Here is a 24449-nt window from a genome sequence, read left to right on the forward strand (position 1 = left end):
TCTCGGTGGTGAATGTGGGGAGCTCATAAGAGCTCTCATTCTCACGCTCGTTGGTGTTGAATTTTAAACTCCTCTCCAGTGGTGTTAGCTAAACATCTCCGTGGTGAAATTCAGAGAAACTTCGCGGGGATTAAGAAAACCCGCACCGCGGAGATTCTCCGTGGAGAAAATGCATGCCTGCTGACCTCTAGTAAAAATACATGCAGTTGGCAAAAAGTATGTGTAATTCTCAAAAAAGTTTAATACATTTGTTCTTTCTTCATCTCCACTTACGCTCCCGAATTTCGATTTCTAGCGCCTTTCAGTTTTAGTTGAAGATTCGGATTTTTTTTAGAAATTCTTGAGAGATCCTCACAGACTCACACACGCAAATCGGACCTTTCTGGCTACCAAGATACTAGAAGCACTCTACTTTCTCAACTTGGCCCAGCTACCACGAAATTGGAAGAATTTTCTGTGTTGATTTTCATCGACTTGGTCTTTCAGGAAGCAGGCGGGCGGTTTTGTGATGCCGATAAGCTTGCGGGTAATTTTGCCATAAGCAAATGGTTGGAGTGCACGGGGAAACGAGAAATAAGCTAACATTTATGAATGGGAGGCAGTTGTTCGAAGATAAAAATCAGCCATTTTCTCGTGAATCAATCATCCGGGGTGATATGCCAATGTTTTCAGGATTCCACTGATTTTTCAGACTCAGCCTGACAACCTGAGAAGCCATTGAATTTCCCTGATTGTTGAAAACATGCCTGATTTTGCCTGATTTTTGCGAATGTGAAGAAAAATGGGTAGCAAGGAACAGGATTAGGTACCATTGCTGATGTTAAAAAGTGAAAATGTGGCTGAAACGTGGGCAATCGAAAGATTGCCTGTAATTCTTATTTAAAAAGGGAATTCAAGAGAATCTTTCGATTGCTTACAAAAAATTTTACCGTGAAAATTAGGAGCGATGATCAAAAAAAGGTCATCACTTTGAGCGTCATCATTTCCGTTAATTTAACGTACCCTGATTTTGACTGATTTTTATTTTCACCAGTTCCCTAATTTAAAAAAAAAAAGTTGGCAACCTTGCATTCGGGATGCTGACGAACGTGCGATGAAATGCTTTGAATCAAATCAACAGATTATCAGATTAATTTTTGAACAAACTGAAATTCAACTTAACCTTTGATAGTTTTAAAGTGCCTTTTTTACTATATTTGTGTGAAACTTTTGCGATCCTTAGCATTATTGTGATAAATTGTGCGAAATTTTTTATGAAAAATTCGTGTCTCTTCAGTGACAGTTTTGTTAGCATGTTTTGGAAACTTTTTTACAATTCACTAGAATTTCTGGCATTTTTATCTTTTGGCAGCTTTGCAAAGTTTTCGTTATATTTAATTAACATGTTTCAAAAATTATTGTGACAGTTTTGTAAAGCATTCTGCCACGTTTGTGAAATTTTTCAATAATTTTATGACATGTTTTTCTCGTAAATGAACAATCTTTAAGAGATATTTAAAAAATTGTGTAAACATTTCAAGGATATTGTTATGGCACTATTGTGATATTTTTAAAGCATTTTTGTGTCACTTATGTGGAATTTGTTGTGTCATTTTTGTAACATTTTCACAACATTTTTGTGGCAATTTTATGTCATCTTTGCGATATTAAAGTGACATTTTTGTGACATTTTCGTGGTATTTTAATGACATTTTTACGACCATCTTATAACCTTTTGTGACCTTTATTTGACATCTTTCTTCCATTTTTGTGACATTATTGTAATATTTTTGGAATTTTTGTGACATTTTTTGGCATTTTTGTTCCATTTTTGCAACATTTTTATTTCTTTTTGTTCCCTTTTTGTTCCATTTTTGTTCCATTTTCAAGACATTTTTGTCACATTTTTGCAACATTTTCTGACATATTTGTGAAATATTTGGCTTTTCCTGTCATTTTTGTGACATTATTGACATATTTTTGTGACTTTTTTGTTCCATTTTTGTTACATTGTTCTGACATCTTTGTTCCATTTTTGTGGCATTATTGTGACACATTTGGCATACTTGTTGCATTTTTTGTAGCATTTTTATGACACTTTGATAACATTTTTGTTACATTTTTGTAACATTTTTGTGTTATTTTTGACATTATTGTTAAATTTTTGTGAAATATTTGGCTTTTTGTTGCGTTTTTTGTAGCACTGTTGTGACAATTTTTTGACAATTTTGTTATTTTTTTTTAAGTTTTTGTGACATTTTTAATCAATTTTTGTTTCCTTTTGTAACATTTTTTTTTAACATAATGTGACATTTTTGTGACATATTTAGAAGTTTTGTGGCATTTTTTTGTCATTTTGTGTCATTTTTGTGATATTTTCGTTACATTTTGGCGACTATGACATTTTTGTGACAGCTTTGTTCCATTTTTGTGACCTTTTTGTGGCATATTTGTCATTTTCGTGGCTTTTTTGTGATATTTTAATGACATTTTTGTGAGATTATTGTGATATAATTGTTACATTATTGAGACATATTTGGCATTTTTGTGACATTTTTTTTTTACAATTTTGTGACAGTTTTGTGATATTTTTGAGACATTTGTGACGTTTTTATACTTTTTTGTTCCCTTTTTGTTCCATTTTTGTGACAGTTTTGTGACAGTTTTGTGGCAATTTTGTGAAATTTTTGTGACGTTATTGTGACATTTTTGTGTAATTTTTTGACATTTTTGTGAAATTTTCGTGAAATTTTGTAACATATTTTGCCACTTTTTGTGAGATTTTTTTATCAGTTTTGTGATATTATTCTCACTTATTTGGCATTTTTGTGATACTATTGCAACTTTAGTGTGACATTTTATTGTCATTTTTTTGACATTTTTGGAATGTTTTCGTAACTTTTTTTGCGACTTTTTATGACATATTTGACATTTTTGTGTCATTTTTATGAAATTTTCATGAAATTTTTTTTGACATTTTTTTTACATTTTTGACATTTTTGTGACATTTCTTTTTTTTTGTTACATTTTTCTGAAATTATCGTAACATATTTGGCATTTTTGTGACAATTCTTTGATATTTTTGTTACAACCGTCATTGATTTTGAGACCAGCAGCGTCGAAAGCAAACTCGAGAGCGAAAATTTGATCTTAGTGGAACAAAATCTGTTTGGAAATGCTCTTCCTATGAAAAGGTGTCTAAAAAATCGACTGTAAGAGTAAAACGTTTCCAACACTATGTGTTTTACCCCGATAAATCGAATTAAAATTATAGCTCCAATAATTTTAATTCGATTTATCGGGGAAAAAACACATAGGGTTGGAAACGTTTTGCTCTTACAGTCATGATTTTAAGAATGAAGATATAGCTATTTTACATATTTTCCGTTCCATTAAAAAATGACAAGACAACTTAAAGAGTTGAAACTAAATCAAGTGGTTTTCAGTCTTCTTTGCTTCGGTTAAATGATCAATTCGAGGATATAAAGCTGCCATACGCTTCAAATATTGAATGGAGATATGGGTGCTTTGACCATGGATTTTTGGTGATTTGCTTTGCCTTCGAATCTAATTTGGCGAATCTTAATTCAATTTCAAAATGAAGAAGAAGGGTTTCGGTTCTTTTATCCTTGTTTTTATTTGATAATAATTTCAAACCGCAGTTCAAGAAAAAAAAAATTTCAATTGTTTCGAAAAAAGCCTTTTTGATTGCTTGGCTTAGAATCCGGTTCGAAGGACCACATTTCTCTTCTGTTTGTTAAAAAAAATCTTCTTTGTTTTGGTTAAATAATCAAATCGAGGATATGAAGCTGCCCTACGCTTCAAAAAGTGAAGATGAGGAGGCTTTGACTAACATTTCTCGGTAATTTGCTTTGACCAACATTTTTTGGGAATTGGCTTTGAATTGCGATCAAATATGGTGAATCTCAATTCATTTTCAAAATAAAGATGAAGAGTTTTTACCATCGGTTTTATTTATCGTTGTTTCTATTTGATAATAATTTCAAACCAGCAGTTTAAGTTAAAAAAAGATAAAAAATCTCAATTGTTTCGAGAAAACTTTACTGTTTACTTGGCTTAGAATCCGGTTCGAAGGACCACATTTCTCTTCTGTTTGTTATAAACAAAATCTTCTTTGTTTTTGATTAAATAATCAAATCGAGGATATGAAGCGGCCCAACGCTTCTAAAAGTGGAGACATGGGTGCACTGACCAACATTTCTCGGTAATTTGCTTTTCCTTCGAATCAAATTTGGCGAATCTGAATTCAATTTCAAAATGAAGATGAAGAGTTTTCTTCATCGGTTTTATTTATCGTAGTTTCTTTGATTAGTCTGAGTAGTCTATTTGATAATAATTTCAAACCGGCAGTTTAAGTCAAAAAAAGAATTTAAAAAAATCTCAATTGTTTTGGGGATACTTTTTTGTTTACTTGGAAGAATCCGGTTCGAAGGACCACATTTCTCTTCTGTTTGCTATAAAAAAACTTCTTTGTTATGATTAAATAATCAAACTGAGGATATGAAGCTGCCCTACGCTTGAAAATTGGAGGTATGCGTGCTTTGACAATTTTTTTATAATATGCTTTCCCTTGCGTTCAAATTTGATGAACCAAAATTCAAATTGAAAATGAAGATTAAGAGTTTTCCTTGTCGGTTTTTTAATCGTTGTTTCTATTTAATGATAATTTCAAACCGGTAGTTTAAGTCGATAAAGTATAAAAAATCTCAATTGATTTGGGGAAACTTTATTGTTTGCTTGGCTAAGAATCCGGTTCGAAGGACCACATTTCTCTTCAGTTTGCTCTCAAAAAGAAAATTTAAAAAAAAACAAATATCCATAGACAAAACTTCAAGCCACAGCTCGGTCAATGAGCGATTTGTCCCGCTTTGAGAATTCCTATCTCAATTAATTCAATTGACCATTTACCAGCTCGTAAATACACGCTTAATTAAGTCGTCGTAAAAAACAGCAACGACGCGCTTTCCGTTGTCGAGCTCGTTCCATCGACTCACTGACTCTTCCAAAGTGTGCAGTAGGGGACGACGACGACGTACAAGCTCAACCACGATTTGTGTTCCCCATTCACAAAATCCGACACTTGAACAGACCATAAAATTAGAAAATAAAATATATCACCGCGCACCGACCGATGATGCTACCGGAGTTTGTTTCTCGAAGTAGGCCGTCGGCATTTTTCCCAGCGCGTTTGAAAATCCAACGGCACCCATGATGATTTGATTTTTTCCTTTTTTTTGTTTTGGTGTGTTTGTCACTCGGAAAAGGAAAACAGCTGGCTAGCTACGATTCGGCTGCCGGCCATGGAAAATATGGGAAGACCTAAATAGACGACGAGCATCATGGCAGCGCCTATTCGCCAACTATGGTTGACAACGATGTGTTGTGTTGTGTTAGCCATCATATTCAGCACCATACCTACTCGAAAAGAAAAACCCAAAACTCCCATAGCGCGCGAGAAAGAGATCGAGCGAAAACAACAATACCAACACCATCACCGACATCGACCGACCAAACGACCATCATCAGTGGCTGCGAAAACAAAACCAAACAACAGCATGCACACTCACATGTACACGGATATAGACGATGGAACATTTGACGAACACACCAACCACACCTCGGTCGGTCGGATCGGCAAGGGGGAAGTCATTATTTATAGCTACGCCCATCCATCAATCCTGAGTGCTAGAGCAGTGTAAAACACTTTGATCAAAAATTTTTGCGAAAAGAATCGATTGATCGATTGGTTTTCCAAGAAACTATCGGGGAAATTCCTATCGATATGATTGATTCATTAAATGTCTCTGTTTAAGTGTAGAATTGTGTATTGCATGTTTCCGAGTTTGATTGATACAGTTTTCTTTCGGAATTTTTGTAGAAAGTGAAAGCCCTTGCTTTCTTTGTTTTCGTTTTTTTAAACTTGTTGCATTTTGGTTTTATTCATCTGTCTTTTTGTATGATTCAAAAATATTATGTTAATTTAAATCTTTTTTAAAATGACATCAAAATTGCCGATTCATAGACCAGATGGCTGCGTTCTGGCCTAAATCTCTCAAAAATCTATTTTCATTATTGGTTAGAAAACAACGGATCCAAACTTGTTTCCCTATGGTCACATCGCAGCAATCGGAAACGGCACCCGATTTGAACACACCTTTTTATTTATGTTTTTTTTCTGTTGTTGTTTCGTTTCGCTTTCGTTTCCATTCATGTTCCATTGTAGTAGTTCGCTCGTTGAGTCGAGTTGCTTTGATGGATCCATCGCTGGGTGGTGATGGGTTTTTCCATCGCTAGGTAGCGCTCGGCTCTGAACGAGAAAAATACAGAAGGAAAGCGAATAAAAAAAATCCAGCCGCTTCAACGTGTGGCTGTGTGTGTGTGATGGCTCGCTTCGAAACTATAAAAGTTTTGCATGCAATAATCCATGCCATCTGCTATCGAGTAGTGGAAGGAGCCCAAAGCCGCTGTCAGATGGCGTTGCGGTACGTTCGATTGATTCGATTGATAGATTTGACGAGGGGTTCAACGATGAGTTTTGGTATTTTAATAAAAAAAATCTAACAAAATTTCTTAAACAAACATATATTACTTTTTAATAATTTATAGAAAACTATTTTCAATCGCCGTGGACTTAATTCCAACTATTGGAGGGCCCCTCGACCGATCAAAAGTTCGAGTACTTTTCCTGCAGATGACGCCTCTGTAATAAGCTGTCATGTTGATTGAACTCCACAGTTGGATTTTTGTGTTTTAGCTAATTCTGATAAGAACTGTATGGAATTTAAAAAAAAAAAAACTTCAACGAACACTTCGTCGATGGTCGATCTATTTTTTTCAAAGTTCTTCTGCGCTTTCCCTAGTTCAAAGGAAAGCTCAGAAAGATCGATCGTGCATAAGCTTTTATGTTGGACTTCCGCTTTTTTTCCTCCGAAAAGTTTTCCTCGTTTTGATTTTGTGTTTCCCTTCACACATTTTTTTTTTCCAATTTCTTGCAGTTTCAACTCAAATCGACCCAATCTGTTGACTTTTTTTTGGACTACCTTTAGGAGTTTTCTCTTTACCGAATAAATGTTGGAAAAAAAAAGATTTTTTTGAAAATTGTCTCAAAATTTTGATTCTGATTTCTGACTTTCAACGTTTCGAAATGTTTTACGTTTTCATCCAAGTATTGAATCCACATATTAATACGATTTTTTTGAATGCATTATTCTCTACGCCTGTTTCTTTTCTTCATGATGTTGAAAATTCTCGTTCAATTTTATCACCACCAAAAAGAAAATGAAATCATTATGTTACATAAATTGGCGCTTATTTCAGGCCTCTTAGAAACATGTTTCATTCGAATTGTTTTTAGCATGGAGATGATGCCTTTGCCTCTCATTCATCTTCAAACATTGGCCGGTGTCCCGAATCCAATCATCAACAGGTTTTCGAGCTGGCTCCAAAATCACGTCATTCCTACTCAACTTCCATTCTCCCTACCGCAAAAACGCAATGCGAGAGTCTGTGAATGAATTAACGAACCACAATCACTCAACATGATATACCGAGGCTCATAAAAATTATTAAAATGCAATTAAAAACAGTTTAGATGTTGATTATCGCCGGTTGGAAATCTTTGCCAGGTTTCTGCTGCCGTTGTTGTTGTTGTTGTTGTTGAAGTTTTCATTCAAAGAAAGCAGGGGGGAGAGGCCAACCCCCATTTGCCGGGCTTCAAAATGGATTTTTAATGGTCGGTGTCAAACACCGGCAGAAAATGTTGATTAAAAATTCATCATCATCCTCCTCCTGATGCTGATGGAAAAGGTACTATGGAATCTGTGTGGATTATATCTAACAGGTGACAGTTTAGGAGAGAAAAAAAACCGGAAAAACTTTCGACTGGACTGGTTCCAAGTTCCGGTTTCCCTATGCCCCAAAAAGGTATTCAGAATAAAATGAAACATCGGCGGCCCCCATAGCAGCAAAAATGTAATAAATTAATCAAATCAAACTGCAAATATTCACGCCATTTAGCAGGAATTCAATCCAGATAGAAATTTTACATTGTTCTCTTGGTGGACCGTTGGATGGCAACAGAAGATGCGAGGGGGAGGTGGATCACCGACCCCGAATGGGTTGGGGGTAGCCGAACGACAATGGTTTCAATCTTGGTTTCTTTCCCGGTCCTCGTCGTCGTAACCATTCATGTGCACATCAGGGAGAGGATTTCAGGAACAGGGTGAGGCTGCCGGGGTGGAATCCTTTTGTTCGATTTCCTGGTCATCCACCCACCCGGCAGTAACACTTTTGCTGTGATCCTTTTTGCCAGGTCCATTCGAGGGGGGTGTACTACCACACCCACACACCCCTTAATTTCTGTGAACCATCAACTCCTTTCGAATCTGGTTGCTGGCGAAGGAAATTCAATCATCAGCAGCATCAGCATCGTTCTTACCATCATCGCCATCATCGTTGGAATCGTCGTCACCGGTTTTGTGTTCTTGTGGTTTATGGCTTCATTTTTGGTTCCATAGTTGGGTCATGTACTGGCCAGAGGTGTAAGAAGTGTTTAATGTGGGATAAGATCATCTTATGTCTGTTTACAAATTTCTCACATTTTAAGTTGTCTGCCCTATCGGCCTCATCCCTTATCCAGCTTATCCCTAATCGGCCTTGTCAATAATCAGACTTTTGCCTTATCGGCCCTATGCCTTATTAACCGCATCCCTTATTGACCTTGAACAATATAGGCCTTGTGGAACATTTAGCTTATCACGCGACACGGGTGGACAGGAGACACACGACTGCTCTCATTGATATTCCTTCGTGAAGCTTCCTCTCGTGAAGCAGCGTAGTATAGGAGACATCAAGAGCGCGAGAGAAATAGGATATGCTCTGCAAAGTCTATCGGCTGAGAGAGCCATGGCTGCTCGTGTTCATGGACATTCGCAATAGTCCGCTACACATCTCCCCCTTACACAAAAATATAACAACAAAACCCGTATTTTTGGTTTTTTTTATTGATTGATATATCTTTAATCCTAATTCAAATTATCATTCCATCTCAACGTCTGACTTCATACGGTAACCAACGCTATTTATTCTGTTGTTTGCGCATTTGGTCCTGATCAGTATCACCGTTCAATGTCTCTTTTTCTCACAAAAACATCGAAGAATGGTTATCGTAAAGGACCTTTTACTCTTTCAGTTGAACCTCCCATTTATCAATCAATGCTCAAAAACCTTGACCTTCAGTCTAGCTTTTATGTTGAATCTCCCTGTGCAAAATATAACATTTGAATCAGCGTAAAATGAACCTTCAGAACACTCTTCATATTGACTCTCCCGATCCAACGCAAATTCGTTAAGTGAACCTTGGGAACACTATTTATGTTGGTCCTCCCAATCCAACGAAAATTCATAAAATGAACACTCTTCATGTTGGTCCTCCCAATCCAACGGAAGTTCGTTAAGCGTTCCATCAGAACACTCCTCATGTTGGTCCTCCCGATCCAAAGAAAAACAATAAAGTGTACACTCTTCATGTTGGTCCCCCCGATCCAACGAAAATTCATAAAATAAACACGTTTGTCCTCCCAATCCATCGGAAATTCTTTAAGTGATACTTCCCAACACTCTTCATGTTGATCCTCCCAATCCAACGGAAATACTTAAGGTGATCCCTCTGAACGATCTTCATTTTGGTCCTCCTGATCCAACGAAAATTCGTAAAGTAAATCTTCAGAATACTCCTCATGTTGGTCCTCCCGATCCAACGAAAATTCGTTTAGAGAACCTTTTGAATATTCTTCATGTTAGCCTTCATGATCCAACGAAAATTTAAAAAGTGATCCTTCCGAACGCTCTTTATGTTGGTCCTCCCAATCCAACGACAGTTCAAAAAGTGTACACACTAAATGTTGGTCCTCCCAATCCAACGGAAATTCGATAAGTGATCCTTCAGAACGCTCTTCATGTTGGTTCTCCTGATCCATCAGAAAATTCGATTAGTAAATCTTCAGAACACTCTTCAGTTGGTCCTCCCGATCCAATGAAAATTCTTTTAGTGAACCTTCGGAACACTCTTAATGTTGGTTCTCTCAATTCAACAGAAATTCGATAAGTGAACTTTCGGTGAGTGAATCCAACGGAAATTCGTCAAGTGGACCTTCGGAACACTCTTTATGTTGGTCCTCTCAATCCAAGGCAAATTCATAAATTGAACCTTCATAACATTCTTCTTGTCGGTACTCCCGATACAACGGAAATTCATAAAGTGAACCCCTCAGAGCACTCTTCATAGTGGTCCTCCCCATCCAACGGAAATTTAAAAGTGAACACTCTTCATGTTAGTCTTCCCAATCCAACGGAAATTCATTAAGTGAACACTCTTCATGAAGGTCCTTCCGATACAACGAAAATTCGTAAAGTGAACCTTCAGAACATTCTTCATGTTGGTCCTCCCGATCCAACGAAAATTCGTTTAGTGAGCCGTCGGAAAACTCTTCATGTTGGTCCTCCCATCCCAACGGAATTTTTTTAAGTAAACCTTCGGAACACTCTAAATGTTGGTCCTCCTGATCCGATGAAAATTCTTTTAGTGAACTTTCGGAACACTCTTAATGTTGGTCCTCCCAATTCAACAGAAATTCGTTAAGTGAACCTTCGGAACACTCTTTATGGTGTGATCCATATCCATGGTCCGATCCAATGAAAATTCGTTTAGTGAACTTTCGGAAATCTCTTCATGTTGGTCCTCCCATTTCAACGGAAATTCGTTAAGTAAATCTTCGGAACACTCTTAATGTTGGTCCTCCCGATCCAATGAAAATTATTTTAGTGAACCTTCGGAACACTCTTAATGTTGGTTCTCCCAATCCAACGGAAATTCGTTAAGTGAACCTTCGGAAAACTCTTCATGTTGGTCCTCCGTATCCAACGGAAATTCGTGAAGTGAACCTTCGAAACACTGTTTATGTTGGTCCTCCCGATTCAATGAAAATTCGTTTAGTGAACCTTCGGAAAACTCTTAATGTTGGTCCTTCCATTCCAACGGAAATTCGTAAAGTGAACCTTCAGAACATTCTTCATGTTGGTACTCCCGATACAACGGAAATTGTTAAGGTGAATCTTCAGAGCTCTCATAATGTTGGTCCTCCTGATCCAACGAAAATTCGTAAAGTAAACATTCGGATCACTCTTCAAGTTGGTCCTCCCGATTCAACGGAAATTCGTTGAGTTATCCTTTGGAAAAAATTTTATATTGGTCCTCCAAATCCAAGGCAAATTCATATATTGAACCTTCATAACATTCTTCTTGTTGGTTCTCCCGATACAATGAAAATTCAAAAAGTGAACCTTCAGAGCACTCTTCATGTTGGTTCTCCCGATCCAACGAAAATTCAAAGGTGAACACTCTTCATGTTGGTCCTCCCAATCCAACGGAAGTTCGTTAAGTGAACACTCTTCATGATGGTCCTCCCGATCCAACGAAAATTCGTAAAGTGAACCTTCAGAAAATTCTCCATGTTGGTCCTCCCAATCCAGCGGAATTTCGTCAAATGAACATTCTTCATGTTGGTCCTCCCGATCCAATGAAAATTCGTTTAGTGAACCTTCGGAACACTCTTCATGTTGGTCCTTCCGATCCAACGGAAGTTCAAAAGTTAACACTCTTCGGCTTCCGATGTTTATAGGCATTTGGAATAAGCCTTATCAGGGTTTTGCCTTATCGGCCATGTCAATTATCAGTCTTGTGCCTCACTGGCCATATTCCTTATAGCTTATTCCTTTACTGGCCTTATTTCTGAGCGGGCTAATCACTTCTCAACCTTATTCCTTATTGGCCTTATGCCTTATCGGCCTCACACTTATTGTCGATTTCCCTAATTAGTTTTATTTTTGAACATTCTTATTCATAATAGGCCATAGATCTGATCAGCTTTGTGCCTTATCGATGTCGGTCCTATCCAGTCCAGTCCTAGGTCTAGATCCTAATGATGTCTTTATTGCTGACTAGATTCTGCTAAGAACAGTTGTGCTAGCGATTGCTCAACATAGTTGATTGAGTTTGTCTCTAATGTATTGTCTGTATGGTGGGAGCGCAAAGACAACTTATATCAATATGCCACATCGACACCTTTTCGAAATTATCTCTTATCAGCCTTAACTCTAACCATGTTAAGATCAGCACGACTCTGTTAGTTTATTCCGTACCACCATTTTCAAAAGAGATTCTCTTTATGCAAACAATTATGATCCTAGGCACGGCTCTCTCCCCGACCCATCGGGACCGGAGAGGGAGCCAATGCCGCCGGTCTGTACACGACAACGTGCACAATATGATGATTTAGCATCGTCAAATCGCAAACCATTGTTGTCGAGTTGTTGGTGTTGTTGTTGTTGCTGCTGTCGCTGTTGTTTTGATTGTCCCTGCACCCTGTTAATACCCCGGCTTCGTTTGCCAGCTATCCGGTACGTCTCGTTGGAAAATCTGATGACGACAACAGATTTTCCGGCCACCAATCCAAACCACCCTGTTGGAAATTGATAAAACCGGCACCCAAGGTTCGAGGGTGTTGTAAAATTGGGCGAAGCAATGTTGTGCATCGCTTTTATTGCATAGCCAAAACGCCTACAGGTATGCAATTGTTTTGATAGGGACCAGTAGAATTTAAAGGAATTTTTTTTTGAGTGTATTTAGTACAATCGAAGGAAAGCATTCTTGAGCCCGGAAGTTTTCATTCGTTCGGTTTAGTCAGCCGGTGTCGGGCCAATGACACATGACAAAATGACTCAAATTTGTACTGAAATGGTCTGTAGGTACCACGACGTCTCTTTGAATCGCAGACCAGACGAGACGGGAAAACTGGGGAAAATTGTTTACCGTATGGTCTGCCGTCTGCCGGGCTAAGATTTGATTGTATATGTGTGAAATGGGCACTAGCTTTAAATTCAATTAAATTTAATCAAATCAAATGATGGATGTGGTTTTCTTTGGGTTGCATTTGTCCCACTAGAGAAGTCTTGTGACACTTCAGAAACTGGCCTGCCTGCTGGTGGGAGGACGGAGGGAAAACACGAACCGATGAAGTAATAATTCCCACTGGCAGGGCAGGATCGCCATGTGTAAGGTGCATGAGTGATTGGAAAGTGCACTCGCAGTTGGATTGGAATCCCCATAGGTGGATTTTTGTTGTGGGTAGTTTTGTTCTATTTTTGTTCATCGATAACCACAAAGCGCCATCTACAACTGGTGGTATGTTTCGCATTTCATAATTACGCACATACACAGCCATTCAAACATCAATAAATGCGGGATCCCGTTCATTGTTTTCGGTCACAATCAGAAACGATTAATGTTGATTTATGGGCGCGTGTTTGTCACCATCTTTCGGCTCCCACTATTTAATGGGATAGGATGGTTCGTTAGTTTTGTGGGATATTTGATCTTTCGATGGCAGAGGTTAACGTTCGTTTTGGTTTTTCATACAAAAAAAACAGAAAAAAATGGGCACCATCTTCGGTTTGTTTTCGAATCGATGTTGGGGATTTGGTCTAGGGCAGGGGGACAGAATGGTTAACATTTTAACCGCGATGGTCATCTGAGGATTAAATCTATAAAAAAAAACGAAGGCAGACAGCGCGACCTCGCCTGAGGAACGCTTTCTTCATAACTCATAAACACTCTCGGGCTAGCTGCTGCTGCAAAAACCAAATCCCGAAAAGCCAGCCCGGCGTATCGCGAATAATTAATGGCTTATTTGAAACGTCTCTCGGTCGCAGTTGGGACAGGGTGTACATTTCTTGTTCTACAACGGCTGGTCGCCGCCGCCCGGTTTGTTTGGCGATCTTTTACAGTCTGAAGTCCTTCTGTAGCTGCCAACCGAGGTTGGTTAAGAGAACTTTTGCGCAATGTAGTTACATCAACGATTATGGTTGTGGGTGATGTGTTCTGCGCGTGTTTTCTGGACCCGCACCCCTGAAGCCCCAATTTCCAGCTCTTAACTCCCTGTGCATCGGCTAACGAAAAACTTGGAAGAGGAATCTGCGTTTTTTTCTTACTACCTGAGGTGCCAGAAGATTTTAATTATTTTTGAACATTTTTCAAAATTGTCAGATGTGAAAATTTCCTGTCAAAGTTTCCAAAACTTCCAATGAAATTTTTCAGAGTGTGTATTCTGACAACTGTCAAAGTTTAGGAATTTGTCAAAGTTTCAGAACATCGAGGTTTGGCATCACTGATCGCAGCTGGTTGTTCTTCCGCACTTTTTTTTTATTCGCGTGGATCAGCGCACCGAGACATAAAAATTAATTACGTTTGGCAAGCGAAGTTGTTTCTTGCCACATCAAAAAGAGAGGAGGAGCCGCGTTTCCTTCTTCAATACCAACTAAAGCGGGTTGAGAATCCTCGGAAAAGAATCCGTCTCAAAGGACGTTCATTTTTTTTTTGCTTCTTTCCAAGGGAGGCGAAGACAAAAGCAACGTCAAATCTACATTGTCGCAACAAGCGAATGAAAAAACAAATACTTTTGCACAGAGATTAACTGTCGTAGAAAAGTAAAGCTCTCGCTGAATGCAATGTGACATGTTGTGTCTCAACTGTGCGAAAAAAAAACAAAAAAACGATGCCATTTTTGTTGGGTGTTTACAAGCCGATAGATCTGCTCGCCAATTTATCATCCCGGTAATAACACTTGTTTCCCTCCCTTTCGAAGTTCTAGTCCCGGTCCCCACCAATGAGTGACATTTCCCTGAACATCATGCATCAAGGTAGCCATGAAACTCGAGAAAATCCCAACCAAGCGAGACGACGAATCATCGAAAACCCATGGTAATTATGATTACACGCTTTGACTCGCGCTTGCTGCGATCGGATCGAATCGGTCTTAATCCAACATCCATCTCATTCACGTGATCCTCGCCTCTTGGTGCTCTAGACAACGACAACGGCGGCTCTTTCTCCCTCTCGAATGAAGGCCTATTACCGGCTAGAAGAACTAATTTCGAAAATGGCATGAAATCAAATTATTCATTTTCAAAATAAAATCCCACCGAGTCGACAGGGCAACAACATCATCCCCACACATCTCCCCCGTATGCGATGCGACTTTCCTCTTTCACCAACTGTTGACAGTCTGGTGGAAATCTGAGCCAGGTTCTTACAGATACTTTTGGATCACGGCATTTGCTTTGAACTGTTCCTGCTCACACTTGAGTCTTCCGTTTTTCGAACGTGGAAGGAAAAAACTGACGATCGTGTGCAGGTTTTGCATGCGTGATGTTGCTCTGCCGCCATTGCCCTGTCATGGAGCAGTGTGGTTTGTTTATAATTCGAACTGGCAGAAAACATGGGAAAACTTTGTACATTGTGACGTTTTGGATTGGAGCAGTGGAAGATTTTTTCCTGCCCCCCGAAATCCTATACTCACTGGGATCACGATGCAACGTTAAATGTTAGTTGATAAGACTTAAAACATGAAAACAGATTGATTTTTGAGAAAAACTACATCGTTAGGAGTCACTAGGTATTTACAGCAAAACCCTTTGGATCAATCAAAGCTCCGAATGTTTTTCAAAGTTTCATGATTGGAACAAGCACTATCGAACAATAAAAAACTCTCCAAAATGGACGATTTGATAAAACCAACTGCAACTCATTCAGCCAATCTGGAAACGGATTCCATATAAGCAAATCAGTGTGTCCCGAAAAAATCACACATGCGGAAATTTTGCCTTTCTTACTGAAGTCAACAACGATGGGGACAAAACAAAGATTTATTCTTCCGAACTTCAAAAAATCCATTTCCAGTCTGTTTCAGTCATTGCTTCAAGCAGTTTCAAAATTGAATAACTTCAATTGACTAAAATAATTTTAACATTTTTTCTCTCTCTATCTTAAAATCAACAGATAAATCATCCGTCGTCTTTATCGATTGTACCCGCTAAATAGCGCTCGTGGAGGATCTCCATCAACATACGTCATCAACTGTGTCATCGCGCGCCTGTTCATCATCAGCTAAGGAATACGGAATTGTGTAGTAGATCGTCAGGCTTCTGCTAGTAACCGCCACATCACCTGCTCCCGGAAGGCTTTGTCGGATAATAAGTTTGTCGCCTACTTAGTTCAGCGTGTTGTGTTAGAACGCTGCTTAGTTCCCGTCGATAAAGAAGAGAGCAGCAGTAGTGAGTGGGCTCCTATTGTGATTGTGTTTTTAAATTTGAGAAGCTACTCTCCCAGTTGAAAAAGAGCGAGAGATATAATCGTATATTTATAAATAAGAGAGAGAGAGAGTGATAAAAAAAGTTTGAGAGAGCGTGAGCGTGAGTGTTTGAAGAAATCAGTCGGAAAAAGGCAAAATATATACAAGCAAGTGTGTTTTTACGTCAACGTGTGTGTGTCGTCGAAAAATCTGTAAAAAGTCATCAACCAGTCCTACCGTGTAAGCTCCTGTAAGATTGTTTACTGGATAATCGAGAGTGCGCAAATTATTTTAGGGAGCAGTTCATTCATCGCATGCCTGGCATCATCTAATTGTAGGGTTTTCTTCTTCGTTTGGGAAGAAGAATCAAAGTCAATACACAATAAGGAAAAGCTTTTGTGATAGTTTTTGTATACACCCCCACAATACACACGTACGTACACGTAGTTTTAAGGTTAAAGTTAGCGTAAGAGCAGCGTTACTAAATAGTATTAGTGTGTGTTTGGTTGAAGTCAACCTGAGCACATCGTCAGAGGAGCAAATCGCGTGAGTGCGAGAGAAATTTCTTGGAGAAAAGTCATCTATTGGGACAGATGATTGATCACGCTTGAAGCGGTGTTCTAGTAATTTTAGTCCATCCAAGAAGTCTCTGCATCCCGTCGCCTAGCAACCAGCTTACAAAACCAAAATTTTCACAATGACGATGAGTACAAATAACTGCGAAAGTATGACGTCATACTTTACCAATTCCTACATGAATTCAGACATGCACGGCCACTATCCGGGCACCGGGGTCGATGGGCTGGACACGAGCCAGCAGATGTACCACCACAGCCAAGGCCATGCGGCTCAGGGCAACATGCCGCCGTATCCGAGGTTTCCGCCGTACGATCGGATGGGCTACTACCAGCAGAACATGGACCCGGCCGGATACGCTCGAGCGGACAGTCCCAACAGCCAGGTCGGCGGAGTGATACCCCAGCAGCAGACCAACGGCAACCCACTGCAGCAGACCCAGGTACCCCCGCAGCAACAGCAACAGCAGCAACCGATCGTCTACGCCAGCTGTAAGCTACAGGCCGCCGTCGGCCACAACGGACCGAATGGTTTGGGCTCCTACGAGAATGGTTCGCCCCCGCTGGAACAGATGGGACACCACATGAACACCGCCCAAATGACAATACCTCAGCATCACATGGGTCACGCCCAGGGACAGGTGAGTGATAGAGTTTTTTTTAGAGATGTTTCACTGACGTAGCTCCTTCAACGGAGTTGGACGACTATTGACCTAGAAATTCAAAACAAACGGTAGACTATCAGTATCTTCTAACTCCCCGGGACTCGATTAACTTCAATTCAGATGATTTGGGGATCTAAAAGCTTCAAAAGCCTCCTTAAGTCTAACTAATTGTGATTGACTCACCGACAACTTCAGATAACTTGTAGAACAATAAGATCTTCGAGATTCAGCCGACATTTTTTTCAAACATGAAAAATGTAGTGAAAAGTGAGGCGTGTGTCTTACACTTTATGAATCCACAGAGATTTTTGGCGGGACCTAACTAGTTGACCTATGATTCTTTTACACATACAGACTGAGCTCTCTTGATCGGCACACGGCTGGCAAAAAGTCTAGGGTTGCCAGCCCCAAAGTTGTCAGTTAAAGGAGGAAGGAAGACCGAATCAAGGTCGGTCTCCACTGTCGAACTCGTAGGGAGAAAACTCAGGAATTCTCTCGGATAGAGTGATTTTACGTCGGTCGTCGCCGGGTGAGTCACTCGAGTCGGTGTCTTTGCCGAAAATCATTCGAGTAATTTCGTATAACTCCGGACGTGTGCTGTGGCAGGCGCGTGTCCAGGCACACGAACGGGAAAAGAGGAGAGGACCTCGAGCCAAAACAAGCGGAGCCAAAAAGTCTTAGAGGAGAAGACACTGGTCTCTAGCCGTGGACTAAAACTCTCGAGGTAACCACGCCAGCCTCGAGTTACGAGTAAAGGCTGGACCTCAAGTCGTCAGAGGAGAGGTCCTTAGTCTTGAATCGTAACAACGAGTGAGTCGACACCGGTCCGCTCTTTACTCGTAACTCGAGGCTGGCGTGGTTACCTCGAGACTTTGGGTCCACGGCTAGAGACCAATGACCTCTCCTCAAACGACTTTAGATCTTGGCTCCGCATGTTTTTGCTCGAGGCCCTCTCCTTTTTGCCCGTCCGTGTGCCGATCGAGAGCAGCGAATCCTGGACACGCGCCTGCCACAGCCCACGTCCAGGGCTTCACGAAACTACTCGCATGATTCCCGACAAAGACGTCATCCTACACCGACTCGAGTGACTCACCCGCCGATAACGTGAAGTCACTCTTTCCGAGAGTATTCCGCGGCGTGAATACTCTAACCCCTACGAGTTCGACTGCGAAGAAGATCAAGTCTTATCCCCACAGCTTCCGTCGTAGAGAGCGCGTTGGAGGTATCCTACACAACGTTCTCGACGTACCTAGCAGCTCGGCATCGCTGAAGGTAGATTCTTATTTTTGTATGCTTTACTGCTAGGATCGGAAGCAATTATGGCCAGAGGCCCCAGGTGGACTTTATGGCGTAAGGATACATAGTTTCTAGAGTCGACCAATGGCACCCATGGACCCAGAGTAGCTTACTAAATAGGGAGACGCGATAGGTCGCCGTGCCTTGAAATGCAATCCGTAAATAGGATTTACCACCTGGGTGATCAGTGGCTCTAGACGCCGGGCGAGCAATTTGATTTGGCGTAGAATGACGTCTTCATCGAGAATCATCCAAGTTATTACGGTTAGTCTCGCGCGTGTGTTGGGACAGATGCGAGTCGAGGATACGCTCGAATCCCGATGATAAGAAGTCGGACCTCGAGTCTTTTGCGGAGAGGTCAGGATTTGAGTCAACAAGAAAAGCGGTTTGCGTTGACCTAGAGTCGCTACGAGAAGAAGTCAGATCTCGGGCCGTTGGAGGAGAGGACAGGCCTTGAGTCGTTTAGAGAAGGAGTATATGTATACGCTAATCTAAAGTTATTGCGAGGTAGGATCTCGAGTCGTTAGGGTTATAGGAGAGGCTTTGAGTCGCCAAAGAGAAAGGGTTGTGCGGGAACCTTGTGTCACTACGAGGAAATGTCAGTTTTCGAGTCGTTAAGAAAGAGTTCAGACTTCAAGTCATAATGGAGAGAGGGTTTGCTGAAAGTTGCCTAGTCTATGAGTTCGCCGTGGAGTAGATAGTGTTAAACAGTACGAGGTGGGAGCAAAGGTCTGCGGCCCCAGGTGGAATTTAAGGAGTAGGAGATATACGTGAAGATTATTATGAGTCTTTCCTTAGCATCCATCGACCCAGAGTATTTAGAAAACTGGGGAAACGCATTGCCTGGGAATGCAATCCATACCAAATAGGTTGCTTCATCCTTGGATCCGTTATAAGTGTTTCACTCTTGAGGTAAATTCTTATTACGATTTGTATTCTTAGCGATTTCACCATGCGTACAGTTAGACACCTCCAGCATAGACTCAAACCTCTTGTTTTGATGACTCCAGGTCTAACCTAAGGATCCGATAATCGGCCCATCGGATGCCAAAAATCGCTTCTTCAGAACTCATACCTGTCAAAACACACGTTCGAGACTGTATTAAACGAATCAGATGGTTCCCGACGAAGGCCTCCCAACTCAAATGACTCACACGGCGTCGAGAGCCATTCTGATCCACTTGAGCTACTTCAACCTTTGAAATAAGGCCGTTTTTACAATGTACATTCCTGAAAGTTCGTATTCTATTGATTGATTGATGTATTCCATGAATTTTAGTTAGGAGATCTTATTAGATTAGGGGCCACAAGAGTCTCTGGGAACGATTATTATCCTTGATGTTTACCTCATTAGTTTGTACAAAAAAAAAAAACTCTCGAAGCATAGTAGTTCACTAGTAGTCGTACTTTATCTTAAGGTCTAACTTCACTTGAGTGTCATTGAGTACAGAGAAGCCTCAAAAATATCCAGGGGATTCTGGTTATAATAGGTCTACGAAAGCGCAACAAGACTACCTCGACCCTCATTCAGAATAGGTCGGCCATTCACAAAGAGTATTCGAGAGAATTTAGCAACTTGAACAGTCCTTCACTTGGGTTTCAATAGACTACTGACCTTACCCTTCCAATACCAACTGCTCAACACTATTTTTCAAGAGAATTTAAAATTCGGAAGAACTCCAGCTCCTGGAATGGAAGGGATCACGTCCATACCTCAACATCTCAGGCGTCTACCGCGATCTCCTAGGAAACTTTCTAGGAAAGTTCAACCAATGTTACTCAAAAGATTCCTACGGAGTCTAGGTCAAGTTGTTCACCTGAGTTGTTTGTAAAAAAAAATCACGGAGCATCTTAGATCACTGGTAGCCCTCCTATATCTCAAGGTCTAACCTCACTTGAATATCATTCAGTATAGAGAAGCCTTCCAATCGTCCAAGGGATTCTGGTTGCAATAGGTCTACGAAAGCGCAACAAGATCACCTCGATAGTCATTCAGAATAGCTGGGCCATTGACAGGGGGTATTGAGAGAATTTTGACCTCAATATTTTACCAGTGTTATTAAAAAGATCCCCACGGAGCTCCTTAGACCACTGAAATTTGGCTTTGTAGCTTGAACAGCTCTTCACTCGGGTTTCAATAGACTACACGACCATACCATCCCAATACCAATTAATCACCACTATTCTTCAAGAGAATCTTAAGTTCTGTAGATTCCAAGCTCATGAAACTGAAGTGATCACGTCCATACATCAACATCTCAAGCGTCTGACGCGATCTCCTAGGACACTTGGACACCATCGTTCTCTCAATGTTACTCAAAAGATCCTTACGGAGTCTAGGTCAAATAGTTCTCCTGAGTTGTTCGTAAAAGAAACTCACGGAGCTCCTTAGATCACTGGTAGTCCTCCACTTGAATGTCGTTGAGTATTGAGAAGAATTCCAAACTTCCAAGGGATTCTGGTTGTTGTATGTCTTCGAAAGCGCAACAAGACTACCTTGGCCCTGATTCCAAATAGCTCGGCCATGCACAGGGGGTATTGAGAGAATTTTGACCTCAATATTTTACCAGTGTTATTCAAAAGATCAACACGTATATCCCTAGACCACTTTTTTTTGTCTTAGTAACTTGAACAGCCCTTCATTTGGGTTTCAATAGATTACTGGCTATACATGACCTTACCATTCCAATACCAACTGCTCACCACTATTCTTCAATAAAATTTTAAATTCGGTAGATCCCTAGCACCTGAAAGGATCACGTCCATACCTCAACATCTCAGGCGTCTACCGCAATCTACTAGAAAACCTAGATCCCTATGTTCTACCAATGTTACTCAAAAGATCCCTACGGAGTCTAGGTCAAGCTGTTAACCTGAGTTGTTAGTGGAAGAAACTCACGGAGCATCTTAGATCACTGATAGCTCACCTTTATCTCAAGTTCTAACCTCACATGAATGTCTTTGAGTATAGAGAAGCCTTCCAAGACTACCTCCACTCATATTCCGAATAGCTCGGCCATTCGCTCGGCTATTGCACACCACCATTCTTCAAGAGAATTTAAATTCCGGTAGATCCCTAGCTCCTGAAATGGAAGTGATCACGTCCATACCTTAACATCTCAAGCGTCTACCGTGATCTCCTAGGACACTTGGACACCTATGTTCTACCAATGTTACTCAAAGACCCTTGACTGCTAGAACTGGACTTCCCAACTCAGACAACCCACTACCAGGATATCTGTCAAATCCTAGCTTTACATTAACTTTTTAACACACCCACCCCACAGGACTGCTACCCGCCGGAACAGGTGCACCCGAACCCGCAGCACATGGGCATGTACGGGAATGCCGGCGGTGGACCGCCCGGCGTCGTCCCGCAGCAACCCCCGAACATGATGGGCCACCAAGGTCAGCCCCCGCAGCTACACCAGGGCCAACCCGCGCCCCCCAACAGCCAAAACTCAAGCTCCGGTCTCGCCTCCCCGCTCTACCCCTGGATGAGGAGTCAGTTCGGTAAGTTCTTTTTTAACTTTTCTTCAATGTTTTGTTCCGTTCGATTGTATACATGTAATGGGCAGACGGCCCCGTCCAAGGATGGGTATTCCAGATTTCAAAAAGGCGCCATTTCAAGATTAAGTGATGGTGATTTATCAACGGGAGGGGTTTTCCATCGGCGACCTGTGCTGAAGGCCTGAAGCTTGAGGTTGACGGTGGTGGTGGAAAAAGAAGGCAGCACTCATTAGAGGCGGTCGGCTCGGCTCTCTGGGTAAGCGCGAGGCGAAAATTAGTTTTTTTTTACCGCTCCGGACGTTGATGAAAAAAACGGAACCGAGAAAAACAAAAGAAAGGACGCGGCAGCAAAAAATTTGATCTAAATTAATAATAGCTTTTCTTATGCTTTGAGTCGGTGTGAGACTTCCATCTTGGATCTTGGATCGGGTCCAGGGGAGCAACATGATACAGCGTTTTTGCTCACTGTCTGGATGCTGGCAGTTGCTCTATTTGAGTGAATCTAAAGCCGGATTGTTTTCGGAACAGTTCAAGTGCCTTTTAATTTGAATTTTAAAATTATAATTTAAATTATAAATTGTTGTAAATTTAACAAAATTTTGACAATACAGATGAAATCCGAAGTTTTCGCTCTGATGATTGGCAATGGTGCCAACGCATATCAAATTAGCAAACACCTCGGCAATCGGCAACCCTTTCTTTTGTTTGGTTCCGACACTTGGAAGATGTTTGTCCAACATGTAAAGTCTTCAGTGATGTCGCCGTCGCTGATGTTGACGAAAACTTCGGTTTAGGGATTCAGCGACACTATATAATTAAAAAGGTCCATGAGAATTGATTCCTCAAATTTCAGCAAGTTTGTTCGTGTCAATTTGCACATTCGATAATCTGATTTGGCGCCTTTCAGCGGCTTAAAATATCAAACAACATTCAAGTCGAAGGCTTCGATATCCCCAAGAAACAAAAAAAAGGTAATCAAGTTGTTTCCTTCGAATGCCAATAGAAAATGGCTCTTTCATGTCAAACTACGTGAACAGCCTGAGTAGATCATTAATAATTTCGGCTCAACAACAAAAACATAAAAAAGGAAACATTTGGAAATGAAATAAGAGTGCCGAACACAGGAGAGAACCAATCCTGGGCCGCGTTCGTCGTTAGTGGCCCTGCCTGGATGAATGGTGTCAGTCAGCCAGAGTTTAGACGCGGCGCTCCACATTAAGGCCATTGATGATTAGACTCTATTTCATTTAATTTCACCTCTCTCCCTAAGGTAAGGTAATCATTCGATTTCGAACAAAAGCCCGGCTAGATTCGTACCTGTACGCACGAGAAATACATATCATTCGGCCATTTGTTTCTGTTTCTCCTCCTTGTCCGATATTACTTCCAGATTGGATTGACGGCTTAGTTTTCGGGGGGAAAATGATTGATGAAGTTTCCTTTTGCGTGATGGCGTGCGTTTTTCGGTGCGTCTCTGAACTCAGAAAAATAGATTAAACGAAAAAAAAAATAGTAATTGCTTATCAAAAACTTCACATTATCTTTTGAAAGACATTACTCAGATAATTTTAAAAACTATAACTTTATTATGCGTAGTAATTAACTGAAATATAAATTCTTAGTTCAAAGTTTCGAACCAAAAAGTTCCAGAATATCGATCAAGTTGTGATTTTTACAACCATAAATTTGACCAACACACTAAACTCCTTCAGTTATGCAACCACAATGCATAGAGGCCATCCTTTTTCTACTTTTTTCGTCTTAGAACATCTTAACCTTCACGGTTTTTAAATTAAAATCTGGTTTTGTGCTTTACTTTGTATCAGAATCTACAATGTTTCAGATCAATCCAGGCTCCACTCAATTTCAGAGCGGTTCTATTTCGTATGGATCATATACTAAAATCAACGGTTTTCTCAATAATTAATATTCTCAGCCATGGCCGTAGGAACGGGGGGGATGAGGAGTTTGGGGGTTTATCCCCCCCCCCCCCATGAGGGTTAAGAACTGTAAAACGAAAAGTTCTTCTCAAAACTCATATTATGTTTCAATTTCCTAATAAAATATTTAGTAACGACTAAAATGATTCAAGAGAAACAATCTCGACTGAGGACTAAAGCCAAACCCTTAAATCTTTTCTCAAAACATTTTGAAAAAAATTCTCACTTGTTGTTAGAAATTTATTCCCGTTTATCAAAATTACAAAAGATTAGACTAAG

At 40.4% G+C, this 24449-nt stretch overlaps 1 protein-coding gene across 1 annotated transcript in view; it reads left to right on the forward strand.

Annotated features, from left to right (window-relative positions):
* The window catches only part of LOC129738216 (homeotic protein antennapedia), a 233009-nt gene extending 209560 nt beyond the window's left edge, over positions 1 to 23449 (forward strand). The window contains exons 3-5 of the mRNA XM_055729407.1: positions 15893 to 17400; positions 22008 to 22233; positions 23355 to 23449. Of these exons, the coding sequence (XP_055585382.1) occupies positions 16882 to 17400; positions 22008 to 22233; positions 23355 to 23449 (840 nt within the window). The 5' untranslated portion in view covers positions 15893 to 16881. The remainder of the gene's footprint in view (positions 1 to 15892; positions 17401 to 22007; positions 22234 to 23354) is intronic.
* The last annotated feature ends 1000 nt before the right edge of the window (positions 23450 to 24449 follow it).

This window comes from Uranotaenia lowii, chromosome 1 (assembly GCF_029784155.1).
Source record: "Uranotaenia lowii strain MFRU-FL chromosome 1, ASM2978415v1, whole genome shotgun sequence".
NCBI lineage: Eukaryota > Metazoa > Arthropoda > Insecta > Diptera > Culicidae > Uranotaenia > Uranotaenia lowii.